Source organism: Pleurodeles waltl, chromosome 7 (assembly GCF_031143425.1).
Source record: "Pleurodeles waltl isolate 20211129_DDA chromosome 7, aPleWal1.hap1.20221129, whole genome shotgun sequence".
Taxonomy (NCBI): Eukaryota; Metazoa; Chordata; class Amphibia; order Caudata; family Salamandridae; genus Pleurodeles; species Pleurodeles waltl.
In genome coordinates, this window is record NC_090446.1 from 591,526,978 (window position 1) to 591,545,311 (window position 18,334).

The window sequence follows — 18,334 nt, forward strand, 5'->3', positions numbered from 1 at the left end:
AAGTACAGTTAGGTGTAAGTCGTACAGACCAATCTCTTTATTGAATATTGATTATAAAGTCTTTGTTAAGGTGCTGGCAGAGCGATTAAACAAAGTGGTGGGTGGTCTCATACATAAGGATCAGAAAGGATTTATGAAGGGGAGGTATTTACACAAATTGACAGGGAGTTTAACAGGGACAATTGATATTGCCACCTGTTAGTCTCCCTTTAGCGGCAATAATGTTAGATGCTGCAAAGGCATTTGATAGGGTGAATTGGGTTTTTCTTTTCAATATTTTAAAAGAATACGGTTTTGGGTTTAAATTCTGTCGGGCGACGCGTTTAATTTATTTTAAACCTGCTGCTAGGGTTCTGGTAAATGGAAGTTTGACTCATCCGATCCAAATATTAAGGGGTACGAGACAGGGATGCCCACTCTCGCCACTATTGTTTAACTTATATAATCGAGCCTCTTGCTAGTAGGATTAGACTGGAGCAGAAAATCCCTTTGATTGTATAAGGGGAGTGGGAGAAAAAAGCCTCCCTTTATGCAGATTTGTTGGTTTGAACATCAGATTTACATACGGCTTTACCAGCTCTTTTGGATTTAATTAACAATTTTGGTAAGGTATCGGGCTATCAGATAAATGCCGATAAGACAGTAATAATGTCATGGAATCATAGTAAGGGGAATTGGACGAGTAAAAACGAAATGAGGTATCTTGGTATTAAGATACTCCAAGATATTGAGCAAATAGCAGAGGCAAAGTTTAGCTTGTTAATGAGGGAGTGCTGTAAGCTTATGAAAAATTGGATGTATTTACCTTTATCAATTCTGGGTAAAATTAATTTAGCTAAAATGATAATTTTACCTAAAGTTACTTTCTTATACAACACAATTCCTTTGTTATATGATAAAGTTTTGATTGGCAAATTTCAGCAAGAGATAAATTCATTTATCTGGGCACAGAAGGGAATGAGGATTTCTTGGAAAAAGTTGCGGAGGAAGAGGGAACAAGGCGGATTAGCACTCCCAGATTTGCTAGTGTATGGTTGGGTGTTTTAACTTAAAAATGTCAGGATTTTGGGCTCTGTTCTAGGTACGACAGACTTGGGTTGTATGTTTAAGGCTATGTTAGCACAAGTAAAGGAGGGGTTAAATTATTATTTGTTCAAATTTGGAGATCCTAAATTCTTCAAAAAAATAAAGCTAAAACTTCTGAGGGATGCTGCCCAATTATGGTTCAATGTCAGGTCCCTGGAGGGGATTGATTATTATAGCAAATGGTCACCTATTTGGGACTCGCCAGGTACCACAGAATGTTTGAAGGATGTTTTGGCCACCCCAATTAAAAAGGCAGGTTTTAAACACTCGGGAGAGCTAGTAAAGGAAGGAGACTTGTTGTCTTGGGAGGAAATGTCGCAGAAGACAGGTGGGGCTTTGTCGAGGTTAAAATATCTCCAATTGAAAGGGTGGATAGCTAAGGATAATAAGTGATGTGGTGGTCCCGAATAGAGGATACAATTTTGGTAGATCCTCTCCCAAAAAAAGTTGTGGCATTGTGAGTAGGTAGAGGCTGGGGATGGTGAATTTAATCTGACTAAAGAACTTTGGGGTGTTTTTTTTTCTGAGTTACAGCTGGGGGAGGCGTCTATGTGCACTCTATATCAAGGGGTGAAACCTGCTCAGTTTAGACGAAATCATATATTTACACTACATAGAGCTTTTTTTTTCTCCATACAGACTGTCTAAGATGGCGAAAGGTGAGGATCAAAAGTGTAAAGTGTGGGATGGAAAAAGCGTCAGACGTTCATATGTTTTTTGAGTGTTAGGTGATTCAACTTTTTGGGGATGCAGTGAGACACACGATTTCAGAAGTGTTGGAGGTTGAGATCGAGATTATCCCACTATTAGTCATTTTTGGCAGATTGGAGCAGTTAATAAATTCAAGGGCAGATATGCAGAATTGGATATTTTATGCAGTTTTAATTAGTTAGAAGAGAAATCTGTAGGAAATTGGTGGGTAGTATTATTCCCTCTTATAAAGAATGGTTGGATCAAGTGAAATATGTATTTAAAATGGATACAGTATTGGGTATCACTAGGGCAAAGAAATTCTGGCTACCTTTTAAAGCCTGGTTGGATGCATTGTTGGTGAATGCATAAAAGTTTGTCCGATGATTATACCTTCCCTGCGGTCTCTCACATCGTGAGGAGGTTTTGGTGAGAGAGAAAGAAGGAGGCCTTTTGTTCCTCACCGGGTCAAGGAGTATGGTTTGCTATAAGACCGAAGAAAAGACCTGGTGGCTGGGATGAATGAGGACAAAAAAATATATATATATACCATTTGATGTCACTTGGTCAAACTCAGGGCCACTGAAGATGTACAATTTTGAGGGTTTCCATTTTCTGCATAATTATGGATGTGGCACATTACCCATCATTTGCTGCATAATCTGCACAATGTAACTAAAACTATGTATTTCTAGCTCAAAAGGCTCAAAAGCTACAAAATACGCAGTGGCGTAGTGTAAAGCAATTAGCATGGCAGATTCAAATTAGGATGCTAAATGGCAACATTTTCATTTTTTTCTGCAGCTAGAGAAAGCAGATAAATAGAAGTGCTTACGTTACATGTAGGGGCACTGGAATTATTTGGCAGGAAAAGACCAAAAGAGGCAGGGTTGACCAAAGAAAAGTCCACTTAAGAATTTACAACGCCACTAGCTCTAACTCAAGCAAATGCGAGACCTACTGCATTGCAAATGCTTGTTATAAATTGGTGTCTGATTACTTTATTGAGTGTCTCTCTCACTTACTGCATGAGTGTGCGCTTTACATGCTTAGCAATACCTTCTGATATGCCTAACTGCTCAACCACACTACCCAAAAAGAGAGCATTTGGGATGTAATTTGTTCCTCTGTGACACCTTTGGGGATTGCTTGGACTCTTTGCAGTGTATCTCATTTTGGTCAACTATATAACGAGCCAGCTGCCTACATTGGTGCTGAAGATGTGCCATGACCGTCACCATCACTTTTGTGAACAATAGTGGGGCACTGGTAAGGCAGAAAGGGAGACTAGAAAACTGGAACTTCTCATAGACCACCTGGAACCATAGGAATGTATTATGTTGTCATTACTAACAAAGTCATAACTTTCCCTTACTATTCGATATTGAGATCTCTGGTGAAGATTTAATGTTCTTTGAAATGTCTACACACTCTCTAAAGTGGGATGGGCTTTTCCCTTCAATACATTTACTGCATATGATAAGCCTGAATATATGATTTCTTTACATTGAAAGAAAACCTAGCTTATGTAGAAATTATATGTTTGTTCATGTATCTGTAAAGCATTGTTGAAATATTTCTTCTTTATCAACAATAGTCCAAGAAATAGTGCACAAGCTTTGACGAGCACTTTTTCCCTAAAAGATTTACACTCTACCCATTAACCCATCACTGTTAATCCTCTCATACCAAATCTTTTAACCATTCACCCCTACACCCTTTAATCTTCACTTATCACCTCTAAACACTTCAGTCATTCCGAAACCTTCACTTCTAACCCCATCCTCACCATTTAATTCTTAACCTTTCACCCCTAAAACCTTCACCATTTATTCCTAAAGATTTGACACTTCACCCTAACCCCTTAGTCCTTCACCACATAGCTTTTCATTTGTGACCCCTTCATTCCAACCATTCACAGTTAAATCCTTCACTCCTAAACCATAACCTTATCCTAAAAATGATTAACCCTCTATCTTTTATACATTGTATTGGACTGCTTACAACTGAACTGCCAAAATTGAGATGGCCTATAGCTAAGTTGTAGTCTAAGAGGAAATTCTTAAGACAAAATGGCCTTTCAATTATATGGATAGGATTAAATGATATGTTCCCATTTAGAATTTTCTTAGTGGGTGACACATGAACCACTAGGATTTCTGCTTTCAGATACTGAGTGAAAAATACAGGGACAGCAGGGGCCTTGCAATACTGCCTTACGTCAATAAAATAAACGTAACAAACATGGTTTTGTCCAAGTGGCCATTAGAGTGTTTGAGTGCCTCACTGAAGGTCAACAAGAGTTTTGTAGAGGCTAGCCCTGGTTAAAGGATTTCCATTCGGTAACATGACTGGTTCAACAGAAGGCAGTTGTAGGTGAAGGAATTCTGCTGTTCTGCACATCACTACTGTAAAAGAAGCACTTTTTTGTTGATGGGCCAGGTGGTGATTTCTGTTCCATATGTGGAGGCTGTTAGAAATTGGGACTTTGATTGGCAGTCAGGTTACCCCCTTTCCAAGCAAGGACCCTCACTCTAGTAAGGTAAGTCACACACAATCCAAATTATCTTGTGCTCACCCTCTGGTAGCTTTGCACTGAGCAGTAAGGCTTAACTTAGAAGCCAATGTGTAAAGAATTTGTGCATAAATCATGCAATAACAGTATAAAACCACATAAAATACACCACACAGTGTTTAGAAAAATATATATTTATCTGGTTAAATGCAGGTCAAAACGATCAAGATTTGGTAAGTACACGTTAAAATATCACTTTAGAGAATGATAAAAAGGAGTCTTTAGTCTTTAAAAAGCAACAAGTGTCTCTTGTAAGCACTAAGTACCAGGTTTGCGTTCAAATTCTCAGCAAGGGACCGCAGAGGAGGAGATGCGTCGAAAACAGGGAGGTGTGCGTTGGGTTCTCTCGGGGAGCCGGGCTGCGTTGTTCCGATTCGGCATGCGGTTCTCACTGCGATGTAGACTGTGTCGTTTCTGGCAGGCTTTGCAAGAGGAAATCTCTTTGGTCCTGAGACTTCAAGGAACAGGAGGAACGCTCTAACCAAGCCCTTGGAGAGCACTTCTCAGCAGAGCCAGAGGGCAACAAGGCAGCAGTCCTTTGCAGAAAATCAGTCAGGTGAGTCATTTGGGCAGCCAGGCAGTTCCTCTTGGCAGGTTGCAGGGTCTGGTTCAGAGTTTCTTCACCTATGGTATCTTGTCCAGAAGTGTCTGAGTTGGTAGAGTCAGAGGCCCTATTTAAATACTCAAATGTGCCTTTGAAGTGGGAAGGACTTCAAAGAGTGGCTTAGAAGTGCACCATGTCCCCTTTAAGTTCCATCCTGTCTGCCATGGTCCCAGTAGGGGGTTTAGCAGTCCATTGTGTGAGGGCAGACCACTGCCCTTTCAAATTTAAGTGTCAGTCCCTCCACCCTCCCAGCCCAAGAAGACACATTCAGTATGCAGATGTATGCAGGTGTGACTGAACATCCTCTGTTTGGGGTTGTCTGAGTAAAATGCACAAGGGAGCTGTCAAGTAACCTAGCCAGACGTGGATTGTAAGGCACAGAAGGATTTAAGTGCAGAGGATGGCAGCATGGAGGGAGGGACTGTCTCAATGGGAAGGGAGTAGCCCCTTCGGACTATTCGCAAAGCCCATCTGTCTGACGTGATGGATTGCCAGCAGGGCAGGTAATGGCGAATCTTGCCACCAACAGGCCACTGATGGGGGAAGAGTCAGACTAGGAAGGTTTGGATGCTGCAGTGGCAGGGGCCGTGGTCTGGACAGACTGCTGGCTCCCTGATCTACGAGGACGTTGGATCCCACGTTCTGGCCACACAGAGGTTGGGCAGACGTGGTTGGGGGCCCCTTCCATAAACACAAAAGGGGCAAAAAGCAGATTGAGTGGGTCGAGGGGCAGCTGCAAGGCCCAAGGACCTGGCTGTAGCCTGGGACTCCTTAAATCGCTCAAGCGCACAGACTGCTTTGTCTCTGAAGAGACAGGTGCCATCAAAGGGCGGGTCCATAAGCGTGGCTTGGCATCCCCCAAAAAGCCAGATGTCTTAAACCAAGCGCGGCACATCAAGGCTAACGTTGATGCAAATGATCTACCTAGTGAGTTGCTTGAATCTAGTCCACGTCATACTGTTAACTTCGCTGCGTTTCTCCCATTAGCAAGAGCTTAGTAGAGTATGGCACAGGCCTCCTCAGCACCTGCGCAACAGTGTCCCATAAAGTATGGGAGTAACGGTTGATTATATTACATGTGAGGGCCTATTGGCATGAGCAGATATGCCACTATTATGTCTTTGTCGATTCACAGACACAGTAAGTGACCAAGGAAGTCATCATAAATGCAGGTTCTGGACACTGGTCACTATGAGTTCCCCATTTACATGATGGCTTCTCTGAATATAGGGATGTTTGGCATCAAAGATCTCAGAATAATAAACTCTCAATGATGCCACTGAAATGCGACCCAGGTCTCTCCAGACGGTGGAGATGACGGGCCCCCCTCCCTTGTCCTGACCCCACTTCTGGTGGCAGCACAGGCGGGAAAAGTAGGACAGATTAGGAGATGTGCCAACTTCATGCCAGTCCCACCCCTAAGGTGAACAAGCTTAAGTGGACACTATTTAAAAAAAATTCCTCCATCTTGTTTGAAAGGGATTAGGCCACTAGGGTTAGAGTTATGCCCACTTCGCAGCAAAGTGTTCATAGAAAGGGTGGAGTCACCCTAAAGGTGGGCAGTGCATTGGCTAACCAGGACCCCAGTGGTTATGCTTTCTCCTGTATGTTTTGGTAACTGTACCTTTTTCTTTCAACTATTGGCATACTGGTCCCACCATGTAAGACCCTAGTATATGGTACCCAGGGGGTTGGGGTAACAGGAGATCCCCATAGGCTGCAGCAGTTATTCTGCCATCCATAGGGAGCCCATGCAAAGGGTTCTGCAGGCCTGCCATTGCAGTCTGCGTTAAGCAGGTGCATGCACCCATTTTCACTGCAGATCACTGCACCAGGTCACTATGAGTCACCCCTATGGTAGGCGTGCAGGGTGCAGGTACCTGTGTATAAGGGCCTCCCTGCATAGGCCCATTTTCCTGGACTTTGTGAGTGCAGGGATGCCATTTTATGTGGGTACTGGACATAGGCCACTACCTATCTCCAGCTACATGATGGTAACTCTGAAAGTGGGCATGTTTGGTATTAAACATGTCGGAATCATACCCCAATACTGTTGCGAGCATAGGAAGTATGATTCCATGGGCTCCTTAGAAGACAGGACAGGGGTCCCACAGTACGGGGACACAGGAGTTGCAGAAGGAGCCCACACAGCCTTACAGAAAGGGGTCCCACGCCGCAAGAGAACCATGCAGAGGGCTTTGTGTCGTAGGAAGGAGTACTGTGGACTGGAGCTACACGTCTCCTAAAGATTCCTTAGGAGGAGATGCACACAAGCCTTGGCAGCTGCAACAGACTCAGTGCACAGGGGACTGTCTTGTGTGGGGAGGCAAGGGCTTACTTCCACCAAAGTTGGACAGTTGGCAGAGAGGACCCAGAGGACTACTCTGGACCACCACTCATCATGCAGGATCAACACCGCTCAAGATGAGTGGAGATTCACGCAGCCAGTCGTTGTTACAACAGGTGCCTGCAGATGCAGGTAAGTGACTCCTTCACTCCAAAGGAGATTCCTTCATTCTTCTAGTGCAGACTGAATACACGCAGCCCTCAGTGGATGCACAGCCGGTCCAAGCAACCAAATTTAAAGGGAAAGAGCATAGACCGGGGGGTTCTGGTTAGCAGGATACTGTTGAACACAGTCAAAACATACTGACAACAGGCAAAAAGTGGGGGTAACCATGCCTGAAAGAGGTTACTTTCCTACACCTGCTGTTGTCGTTCTTGTAGGAAGCTGGATCTGTATATTCTATACCAAAGTAAGGTATAGTGTGCACAGAGTCCAGTGGATCCCCAGAGTCTTTACAGAGGCTAATGTTCTCTTTTGTGGTAGTGTGGTTGAGCAGTTAGGCTTATCAGAGTGTAGTACTAAGTATTTGCTGTACACACAGTCATAAAATGAGGCACACACCCAATGACTAACTCCAGGCCAATGTTTTATGTATCAAAAATATACTTTGTTACTTTATTTCCAGAACCAAAAGAATCTTTGTTGCAGGTATACTCAGTTTCAAAAGTAGACCCAGTGCAATTTCTCATGGAAAGCAACGCAGTCCTACAAAAAGTGACAATTTGCAGGTAATTACTCGACTTACAATTCCAGTCTTCAGGGGTTAAGGTGTCCCCAAGGCAAAGTTTAGGAGGACACCAAGGGTGCACCATCAACACTGGGCTGGCCGGGTGCAGAGGTAAAGTTGGTGTTGGGCGCCCAATGGAATTCTATAGAGACAGGGGGCACTTAGAAAGAAACTGCTTGTAAGTATGTACCCCGACTTCAGAGCACAGACCTGGGAAGTTTAGATCACTACGGGGGGCTATTACGGGGGGGCACAGGTCAACACCAAACACTCACACACCCTCAGCGGCACAGTGGCCGTCAGGTGCAAACACAGAGTCAGGTGCTCAGTGTTTCTGGGTGGGCTAGCAATATTATGATAACTATTATGTCTGACATCTACATGAAGAAGGGGTGATTGTATTTGACATAACTGCTTGTTGTTGAGGCAATCTGATACGCCCTTCTTGTGTTCCTCGGGAAGATGCTGGATAATCTCCTATATCTTGTCCCAGTGGGACATATCATAGCGCAATATAAGACCAATCGAGTTTGCAATCCTCTAAAGGTTGGCAGATTGTGCAGCCACACTCTTACATGCAGCGTCAACCTTCTCGCTCTCTATCTGATGGGGAGCCCTCACCAGATGTCTGAGAGTATGCCCTTTTCCAAGCTGTGGCCACCACTAGGGAATTAGGTGTAAATTATCCCTTAATGTATGTAGGGCCATTTGGTTAAGGCTTACATTTTTTTTTTTTTATCAACCCTGGGCATGCTCACTCTAGCTCCAACAGGGTTGTTGAAAATGTCAAGTGTGCCTAAGCATACCCTTAAGCATTGGCAGATAGTGCTGAACGAGGATTGGATAAGAAAGTTTTGAATAAAATAATCATCTAAAGGCTCAGTATGTAGAGGTACTTTAAAAAAGGTAGCCGCTCAGTAATATGGGGAAAAGGCACAAGTTGTGGTGATGGGGTGTGTATGGCAGGCTATGATAGTGGTGGAAAGGTGAGCAGTAGGCTAGTTATGCTACCCTAATTATTCTTCTTTCTTGGAGGAAGAGGAATGTCCAAAGCCTCCTCATAAGACAGCTATCTTTTTGCAGGTTGTGCCCTTGAATGAGGGGGTCTGGTGATGATGCGCCCTGTATCTGGGTGAATCATTAGATGCTTTTGCCTTGAGTCCAACTCCTTGTGAAGCTTCTTAAGCACCGGGAGTACTGTTGCCATTGACTGTTAGGCAACTCTGTAGGTTTTCAGCTCGGACGTGGGTTTGCCAATGGTATTTTCGGTGCGGATACTTTCGGCTCAGACGCAGATTTTTCCAGAGCTGAGGTGGAATGTTGTTTTAGCTCTGAAGCTTTCGGCGCTGAAGGTCAACTTGTGTCCGATGAGGTGGGTTTAGGGTAGACGATCTACTGCTTAGGCTGTTTTTTTCGGCACAGAGGTTGGGCGTGTCTGAATCAGCCAGTCGGTGGAGATCGTGGCTCGAAGGCAGTAGTGGCTCAACAACAGTCTTATTTCTGGTTTGAGGGCAGTCGAGCTTTCACTGACATTTGCAGAGGCTAGTGTAGAGGTGGTGGGGGCACATGAGTCACGGTTTGCCCTGGAGTGATGTCCTGCATTTCTATATAAGACCAGGAGCTGTAATTAAGAGAAAGGTTGCCTTTGTCAGCAGCCAATGTATGGGCCACCCCTAGAGTTCTGGATTTTCCAAACCAAAGAGGTCCAGAGTGTTTTCAGCACTGTGCTGCGACATTTCAAATCTTTTAACTCTTCTATCTTTGTGTGTCTTTTTTTTTTACCAAAAGGACTTGCAGGCCTCGCAGTTTGTCTCCTTGTGTTTGAGAAACCCCAGACAAATTAGACATCGATGTTACAATGGGGAGATATGGGATAGAGCCGCAATCAGGAACAATACCAACTATATCAGAGAAATAACTGACAACGGTGTCGAAAAGGCGCAAGAAGAGAACACGTCTGAAGCAGATGGCAGAAGAAAATAATCTAACAATGGAGCTGATAATCATGCGCATTGCTAGCAGGAGGAAGAGTCACTATACCTCGTGACTGGAAAGACTTTCTTCTAAGAAAAACAACTTGCACAAACTAAGCCAAATACTACATGGTGGGAGTATGCTAAGCATATGTATCTACAGTCACACATGCCTCGAACTGACAAAATGGGATGTGGGACAACAGACAGTCAGTGGCTGAGATTCATTTTAGCATTTCATCAATCACTTTGTTTTTGATGCAAGTTATCTGTGAGTAGAACATCAAGCAGCCCCACGTAAAGAATGAAGATGTTAGGGGACCGAATGGAACACTCCGTAGGTCATAGGGATCTTTTGGGACTGGGAGGCATTGATGTGAACAAACTGGTGCTGGTTGTATTGTGGTTATCATTCCTCAACTTCATTCCTCCACAGGCAGGGCATTTATCAAAAACACTGGCATACTACGCAAAAGCACATTTAGGTGAAATATCATCAGGACATTTCAGTGAAAATAAACACATTTTTCTCAGGAATAAGTGTGAAAAGGAGAACAATGTCCTTGGATATTGAATGAAGACAAACTCTTACCCAGCTCTCCTTAAAAAAAAAAAAAAAAGGTGTAGTAAGTCAAAGTGAGAGTGGAAAAAACAACTGCCGGACACCCTGCTGGGCACGACTTGATAGTGTGTATTTCAATCTCTAAAGGAGCAGGGCTTAAATTCTTAATGTGTGTATGCTTCCCACTCTGCCTCCATTGACGATTTTATTTTTGCTCTAATTATACTGTTGTCCAGAGTGGTGTTTTCAGCCAAACGCAAAGTTTTGTCCTACATTTTACAGACAAACACTATTGCTTTTTTGAGATCTTTCATTTTTGTTTGGTTAATTAGAAGGCAATTTTTCCCCAAAAATGCTGTGCTCCAGGACCTCATATATGTTGAGATATTCTACTTTTTTACGTTTTATGAATTCAAAGATAATTCCATGGTGAGGGAAAAAACCTTTTCTCCACATTCCGTGAGTCTGCCTTTTTTTTAGCTATGCACCTTTGGTCAGAAATGACCTTGTAATATCAATACGAACCGCTCAAACTTTTCACCAATTTAGCAAAGTACTCAAGTCATGCCTATTTCATGAACACTATGTCAGCACACAATAAACGTCATCTTTTGTTCTAAAACCCATCCTTCCATTCAATTCGTCACCGACTATCTTTAGGTTTGAACCAGTGCAATACTCCACCTCTTTACAGCTAGATTTTCATACAAACATACATATGCCCTCATGGTGCCCAAGGTTTTCCTGTTATTTTTGATCTTCCCCTTTGTCCCTTTGACAGTTCTTTGGAACACCTTGAAACAGAACTCAGACTCCATAGGGAGAAGCAAGCCAGGAAGGCAAACTATGAGAATATTGTTACAATTGTTCTCTGCCTTCTTCTGGCCACTTCGGCATTTAACAAAATGAAAAAAAAAAATTCAGCTGAAAAATGACTGAAAAACACTTGGTCTTATAAGACATTAACTGGGATCAACAGAAAAAGGTTTTGGAAACAATAGTTCTAAGAAAATCAAATGAAGTTGAGCTCAAAGCTCCACAATCAAGTCTCCAGGAGGAGGAAAAAAGAACTGCAGGAACCGCCCCTGGCATGGCAATATAAAATACAGGTGGAGTGTTCTCCTTAAAGTAAAAGGCTCTATTTTCCAGCCTGTGTAGAGTGCAACTGTAACTACCCACAGTGCCATTCTTTTCTCCCATTTTCCTTCATCCTCCTAATAATAAAATTAATACATTTTCACACTACAATTAGCACTTTTTTAAGTAAACAAAACACAATGTGGCCAATATAGCCTTCAGATGCTGCTAAAACTATTTTCTAAACATCCAGCTTCTTTCTTAAAAGATTTAAATTGTAAAATAAAATATGGTATAATGCCCAAGTATCCAACATTCAGGTGGTACTAATGAGTGCCTATGGTCATCAATGGAGTTCCCCAGGAGAAGAATAGGTGCAATTTTAATTCTACATTGTGGTCCTCTATTTTTTCAAAACGTTATAAATGGGGAATCATTTGCAACAAATAAACAGATGCAACATTAGTAGGGAAAACTGGAATGGCGTTCTAAGTCACTATACGCAGTCCTCTCCTTCATCGGAATACATATTCAGCAACGTGAACATGAGCTTACCATCATCGTGTGAGCCTTCTCCCACTGGAATCCCAACATAGACCATGACATTGACTGCATCAGAGACATCCAGATGCAGGTTTGTGGTACCAACCCGCCTATCTTCGGCAGTTATCAGACCTAACAGAAAAAGGAGTAAAAATAATTTAGCACAAAAAAATAAACTGAAAATCAGTAAATTGCTTTAAAAAATCAGGATGAAATTACTGCAATCAGATTAAGAAGACAGGGGAGTTAACAAGAACCACCTGGAGAAAAGAAAGAATAATTTATCCAAGTTTAAGGAAAAGCCATCTCCATACAAACTAGTATGAGGAACACGGGTGTGATCAACGTTGGGTCAGCAAAGGCTTTGGGCCCAGCAAACCGTGTATAAGACTAAGTACAAAATTTGTGCTGCACTAAAAATTTGAAATTGATAAGGAACTAAAGCTCAGCAGCATGATCTGGGATGGAAAGCAAAATTTACCTTTGAGAGGAGACCAGACATTTATGAGTACCTAACATCAGTTACTGACAGCCTTTCTCACTCCAACAGAGATAAAAACCTTAAGTAAGGCACAGTAGAAGGTTGACAAAACGTTGTGGGAATGAATGGAGAAGGTTTTAGATTAAAAACAACTTAGGGATGAAATGTGTCCTGGCATGTGATGCATAGAAGAAACAGTGGATTTTAAAAGCACTGGAAGGTACTGCACTATCAAAAAGAGTTTGGATGATTCAGTCAAAGGAGTTAACTACATTCTCCAAAGCAGAGACTGAAATATGCATGATATGGAAATTGTCACTTACCCAGTGTTCATCTGTTCATGGCATGTAGTGCTGCAGATTCACATGCTGTGCATATTCCCTCATCTAGTGTTGGGCTCGGAGTGTTACAAGTTGTTTTTCTTCAAAGAAGCTTTTTCAAGTCACGAGATCGAGAGACTCCTCCTCTCAGTGATAGTGCGCATGGGCATCGAATCCTTTGTTAGATTGTTTCCCCGCAGGAGGGTAAAGTAAGGAGTGAAGAATTGTATATGTACAGATATATAGTAAGTAAAGAAGATGTCCATGCAATGTGAATAAATATTTACATAATTAAGTTCTACAACGGCTACAGGCTTCTGGGGAGGAGGGAGGGTGCATGTCAATCTGCAGCACTACATGCCACGAACAGATGTAAACTGGGTAAGTGACATTTTCCGTTCGATGGCATGTGTAGCTGCAGATACACATAATGTGGATAGACTGAAAAGCAGTCCCCTCCTAAGTAAGTGGTGGCTAGCAGGCCTGCAGAACCCTTTGCATAGGCTCCCTATGGGTGGCAGGATAACAGTATGTCAACTGTGGGAAGAAAAAGGTACAGTTACTGAGTTAGAAGGGAAAGAGCATAATCACTGGGGTCCTGGGTAGGAGGATCCAAGTGAACACAGTCAAACACAGTAACAGGCAGAAAATGGGGGTAACCATGCCAAGAAAGAAGGCACTTTCCTACATTAATCATACCAACAGCTACCGGGGAGGAGAGTGGGTGAATATGAATAATCAACAGCACTACATGCTACGAATAGATGCTTACAGGGTAACATATTCCATTTGTAGCATGTGTTGGCAGTAGATACATATGCTTAGCTTCGAATATAGAGCAAGGCTCCCCAGAGCAGTGGTTAGTCATTGTTAGAGGTAGATGTCTGAAAAAGTGTTCCTAATCGAGCTTGACCCACTCTACCTTGTTGATTAGCTAAGACATCAACGCAATGTCTTGTGATTATATGTGGGTTATTTCATGTAGCTGCTTTACTGATATCCGCTAATGGGATGTTTCTTAAAAATCCATTGAAGCGACTTTTTTCTGTGCGAAGTGAACTCTTAGAGGTGCTACAAGTACCCGTTTTGCTTTTCAATAGCAGGTCTGAATGCATCTCACTATCCATCTTGCTATTTCTTCTTTGGATATGGGAGAACCCCATTATGGATTTGCAAAAGCAACACAAAGTTGTTGTGTCTTTCTGAAAGACATGTTTCTGTGTAAACTGATGCACACTTAACATATAGCGTATGTAGAACTCGCTCTGCTACTGACTGGCTTAGGCAAGAAAACGGGTAGCTCAAAACTGATTTGTGTGAAAAGCTGACACTAACCTTGGTAAAAAGGTTGGATTAGTACGAGGTACCAAATTTGTTGGAAACACTTGTAAGAAAGGTTCTTTTAGTGTAAATGTCTGGATTTCACTTAATCTTGTTAGAAAGGTGATACCTATTAAGAACTCGTCACTTACCATGTGAGGAATTACAATCCACAGAAACGAAGAGGCTCAAAAGGTGAACCCAAGAGTCTAGTGAGAAAAATGTTAAGGTTTCAGGCTGGTGCAGGTGGGGTGGAAGGTGGGATGACTCTTAACTCATATGAAGGCTATAACTACTGGAACTTTAGAAAGTGACATATGTTGTCTATTTTGCATATAAGACGCCAAAGCTGCCAAGTGTACCTGATGGATGAAAAATCAAGTCCTACTTGCCGTAGATAGATAAAACCAATAATGTCTTGCACTGTTTGTGATAGAGGTTGGATCTGTTTATACAGTAGTTTACAAATCTTTCAATTTTGCTGCATAACATACTCATGTAGTTGGTCTATGTGCTTGTTTTAGAATATCCATACATTCCTGAAGTAGATTAAGGTGTCCGAATTCTATGATTTTAAAAGCCAGATCGCTATATTGAGCTGTTAGGGATTTGGGTGCACTACCCTCCCTTGATGTTGAGTGAGAGGACGTGGTCAAAGAGGTAACTTCTTGTGTGGTACTACTGACAATTGCAGTAAGGTTGTGACCCATGCTTGATGTTCCCACGTCGGGGCTTTTAACATTAGTGTGAGGGATGTTTACGTTAGCTTCTGCACTACGTATGGAATTAATGAAAGGGGGAAAAGCGTAAGCAGATATCCCTGACCAATTCATGTATAGAGCGCTGCCCTTGGATTGGGGGGTGAAGAAACCTGGTGGTGACGTTTTGACATTTTGCAATGTGCTGTCTTGCAATTATGTCTATTTCCAGGTATCCCCACATTATGAAGTAGCAGTGGAGAGTTAATCTCCCACTCATGCACTTGTTGATATGTCTGCTGAGCAGATCTGCAAAGCCGTTGTCCACCCCGGGTAAGTATTGTGCTAGGAGGTGGATTTTGCTATGTATTGCCCAGTGCCAGATGAGCTCTGCTAGAAAGGAGATCTGCAATGAGTGTGTCCCTCACCATTTATGGACACAGTGCATTGCAATCATATTATCTGTGCATATCAGGACTACCTTGTTGTGAAAGGTTGACTGTGAAAAGCTTTCAGAGCAAGATGAATTGCTAGAAGGTCTAGATGACTGATGTGGAGGAGTTTCTGAGTTGTTGAACACAGACCGTGTACTGTGAGGTTGTGCTTATGTGCTTCCAACCCTTAAGTGATGAATCTATGGTAATGGTGATCTGTGGAATTAGGACTTTGAAGGGCCAACCGTGCAACAGATTGCTGCTGTTCCACCAGGGCAGAGAGCAATGGGTCGCTAGCCCTACCAACACTAGATCTAAGAGATACCCTTCCTCTTGAGGCCATTGTGATTGAAGAGCATGCTGAAGGGGACACATATGCAGCCGAGCATTCAGTACTATAGCTATACAAGATGCCATAATTCCTAGAAAACTCATGACTGTTTTTACAGTAACTGGAGTATATGTTTGAAAAAAGTTAACACTAGTCTGAACTTTTGTACCCTTTCTGGACTGAGGTATGCTTTGGATGTGAAAGCGTTTAGTATTGCACTTAAAAAAGGTAGTACCTGCAATGGATGGAGGTGAAACTTTAGGACATTTTGTGAAACTTAGTTTGTGTAGAAGGTTGATAACTTATTGTGTCCTGCAGTCATTGTTTGTACATTTAATAAGCCAACCGTCTAGAAAGGGAAAAACATGTTTGCCTATGCTGCTGTCACTGTGAGGCATTTGGTGAATACCCTTGGAGTTGTAGTTACTCCAAATAGTAGCACCTTCAACTGGTAGTGCTGTCCGTTCATTTGGAAAAATAGATAGAAGGTAAGATGGATGCATGGGAATATGGAAATAGGTGTCTATGAGGTCTAATGTCATAAAGCCTACCTGTTGTAATATTGCTATTACCTCTTGTAGGTTGACTATTGAAAGCGCTGAGTGGTATGAGGTCCAGAACATGCTTTAACGTTCCGCCCTTCTTGGAAATGAGGAAGTAGAGTGAATAAACACCATGTCCCAGGTGTTGTTTTGGGGCTGCTTCTATAACCTATTTCTAAAGGAGAGATTGGACGACTTCATGTAGAAGTGTAAGATGTCCTAATTACATTTTTTGAGCTCTTAATGGTTTTGTGGGGGTTGTGCTGGTGAGCTCTAAACAATATCCCTCTTTTATGATAGACAGAACCCACTGATGTGTGGTGATTGTCTATTTGTGGTAATATTGTTGTAGCCATCCCCTTACTGGTGTTATATGATGCAGGGGAGACTCAGATGGTCACTGTTTTGTAGCTGTGGTTGCCTCTGCAGTGGACCCACAACCTCTTTCTCTATTGTTTTTAAGGTGTGTCCTACAGTATGGACCTCTTGCATATTATGCCTGACAGGAACTTTGTTGTTTTGGGGCATTACCTGAATCTGTGGCTGTTGCAGGTCTAGCCACCCCTTTATTCCATCTCCTCCAAAAGGAACCCCTATGCTGAAGTCTGGAGGGCCCCCAAAGCTTTAGCTTTATCTGTTTCCTTCTTTAGCTTTTCACACATTTCATCCATTTGTGGTCCAAACATATTTAGTGCATCAAAAAATGTAAAATTTGACTGATGTTGCTGTACATATGGCTTAAAGCCAGAAACTAAGCCATGCATGTCTCTGATTAAGGATACCAATATTCTCCTCTCTTGCATTGGTATCTGAGAATCCAATACACACTGAATGGAGGCATTAAATATAGCTCTGCATTCCTCTACCAACTGAAACCCCTTCTGTTGGTATTGCTATGGTAGGTGTTGCACTAACTCCTGCATCTCATCCCACTGAGCTAGGTTGTAGCGGGAAAGTAAACCCACATAATTTGTGATGTGCATGTGTTTGGCTGCTTGAGCAGCAACGGGTTTCCCTGCTGCATCATATTTTTTACTCTCTATCTGTGGATAGAGCATTTCCAGTTCCCTGGGAGTTGGCTCACTTTCTAGCGCTGTGAACAACTAAAGAGTGAGGGGGAACCTGTCCTCAAAATATGTTGGGTCTAATGAACAAAGCTTATATTTTTTGTCCAGTCTATGAGTTATAACCCTGTACTTAAACAGTTGATTAAATATTTTCTGTGTGGATTTGAGCATGCCTTTTAACATTGGACCTGTTTAGTGTTTCCACTAAAAAAAAGCCCTCCTCATGCTCTAAATTATGAAGATCTACCTTGCGGTAGTGAGCTGTCCTGCTGAAAACATCATGGTCGGGTGTAGCACCATCTGGAGGAGACAGCTTTGATGGTTATAAATCTGGATCAGTATCATCATCAGTACTCCTTGACAGTCTAGAAAATAAGGTGCATCCTAAGGTGCGCCTTCCCCAGTGTCAATGTCACCTGATGATGACTTTGCAGGTGATGAGTTTGGCTGCTCTGAGGGCAGATGTTCTGGTGAATGGGTACGTACTGGTGATATTGCTAGTGGTTTTAATCTTGGAGGTGTAGACACAAGAAGCGATAAAGGATTAGGAAGAGGTGAAGGAGATAAAAATATAAATACGGCTAGTGCCTATGTTCATTCTCTTCCTTTTAGAGACCTTGGGTGTCTTTGGTTCCCATGATCTCCACTTCAAAAGTTTTCTTCTGTTTAGGAAGTGTGTGGGATATAGTTAGAGGTGGTTTTGCCCCTACTCTCCCAGTGTCCGGATTAATAAACACAGTTTTTGCCCTTTTGTCCAGTTTATCTTGAAGCTTTCCAAGAATTAGTTGAACCTGTCCTTGTCTAGGCTCCGACCCTGTTTTTGTGTGTTGGACATCGAAGGTGTTTTGGATGCTGACACAATCTTCGACACTGATGTGGGCTTTAGTGAATGGTGCTTCAGGGCAGATGGTGCTTCTCTGGATGTTACGGCACCAAAATTTGCTTCGGATACAATGG

General features: G+C 42.5%; 1 protein-coding gene across 2 annotated transcripts in view; it reads right to left on the reverse strand.

Moving 5' to 3' along the window:
- KDM3B (lysine demethylase 3B) overlaps positions 1 to 18,334 on the reverse strand; it is an 892,876-nt gene that overhangs the window by 228,807 nt on the left and 645,735 nt on the right. For both annotated transcript variants that reach the window (XM_069244431.1, XM_069244432.1), the window contains exon 20: positions 12,197 to 12,316. In XM_069244431.1, coding sequence (XP_069100532.1) covers positions 12,197 to 12,316 — 120 coding nt within the window. The remainder of the gene's footprint in view (positions 1 to 12,196; positions 12,317 to 18,334) is intronic.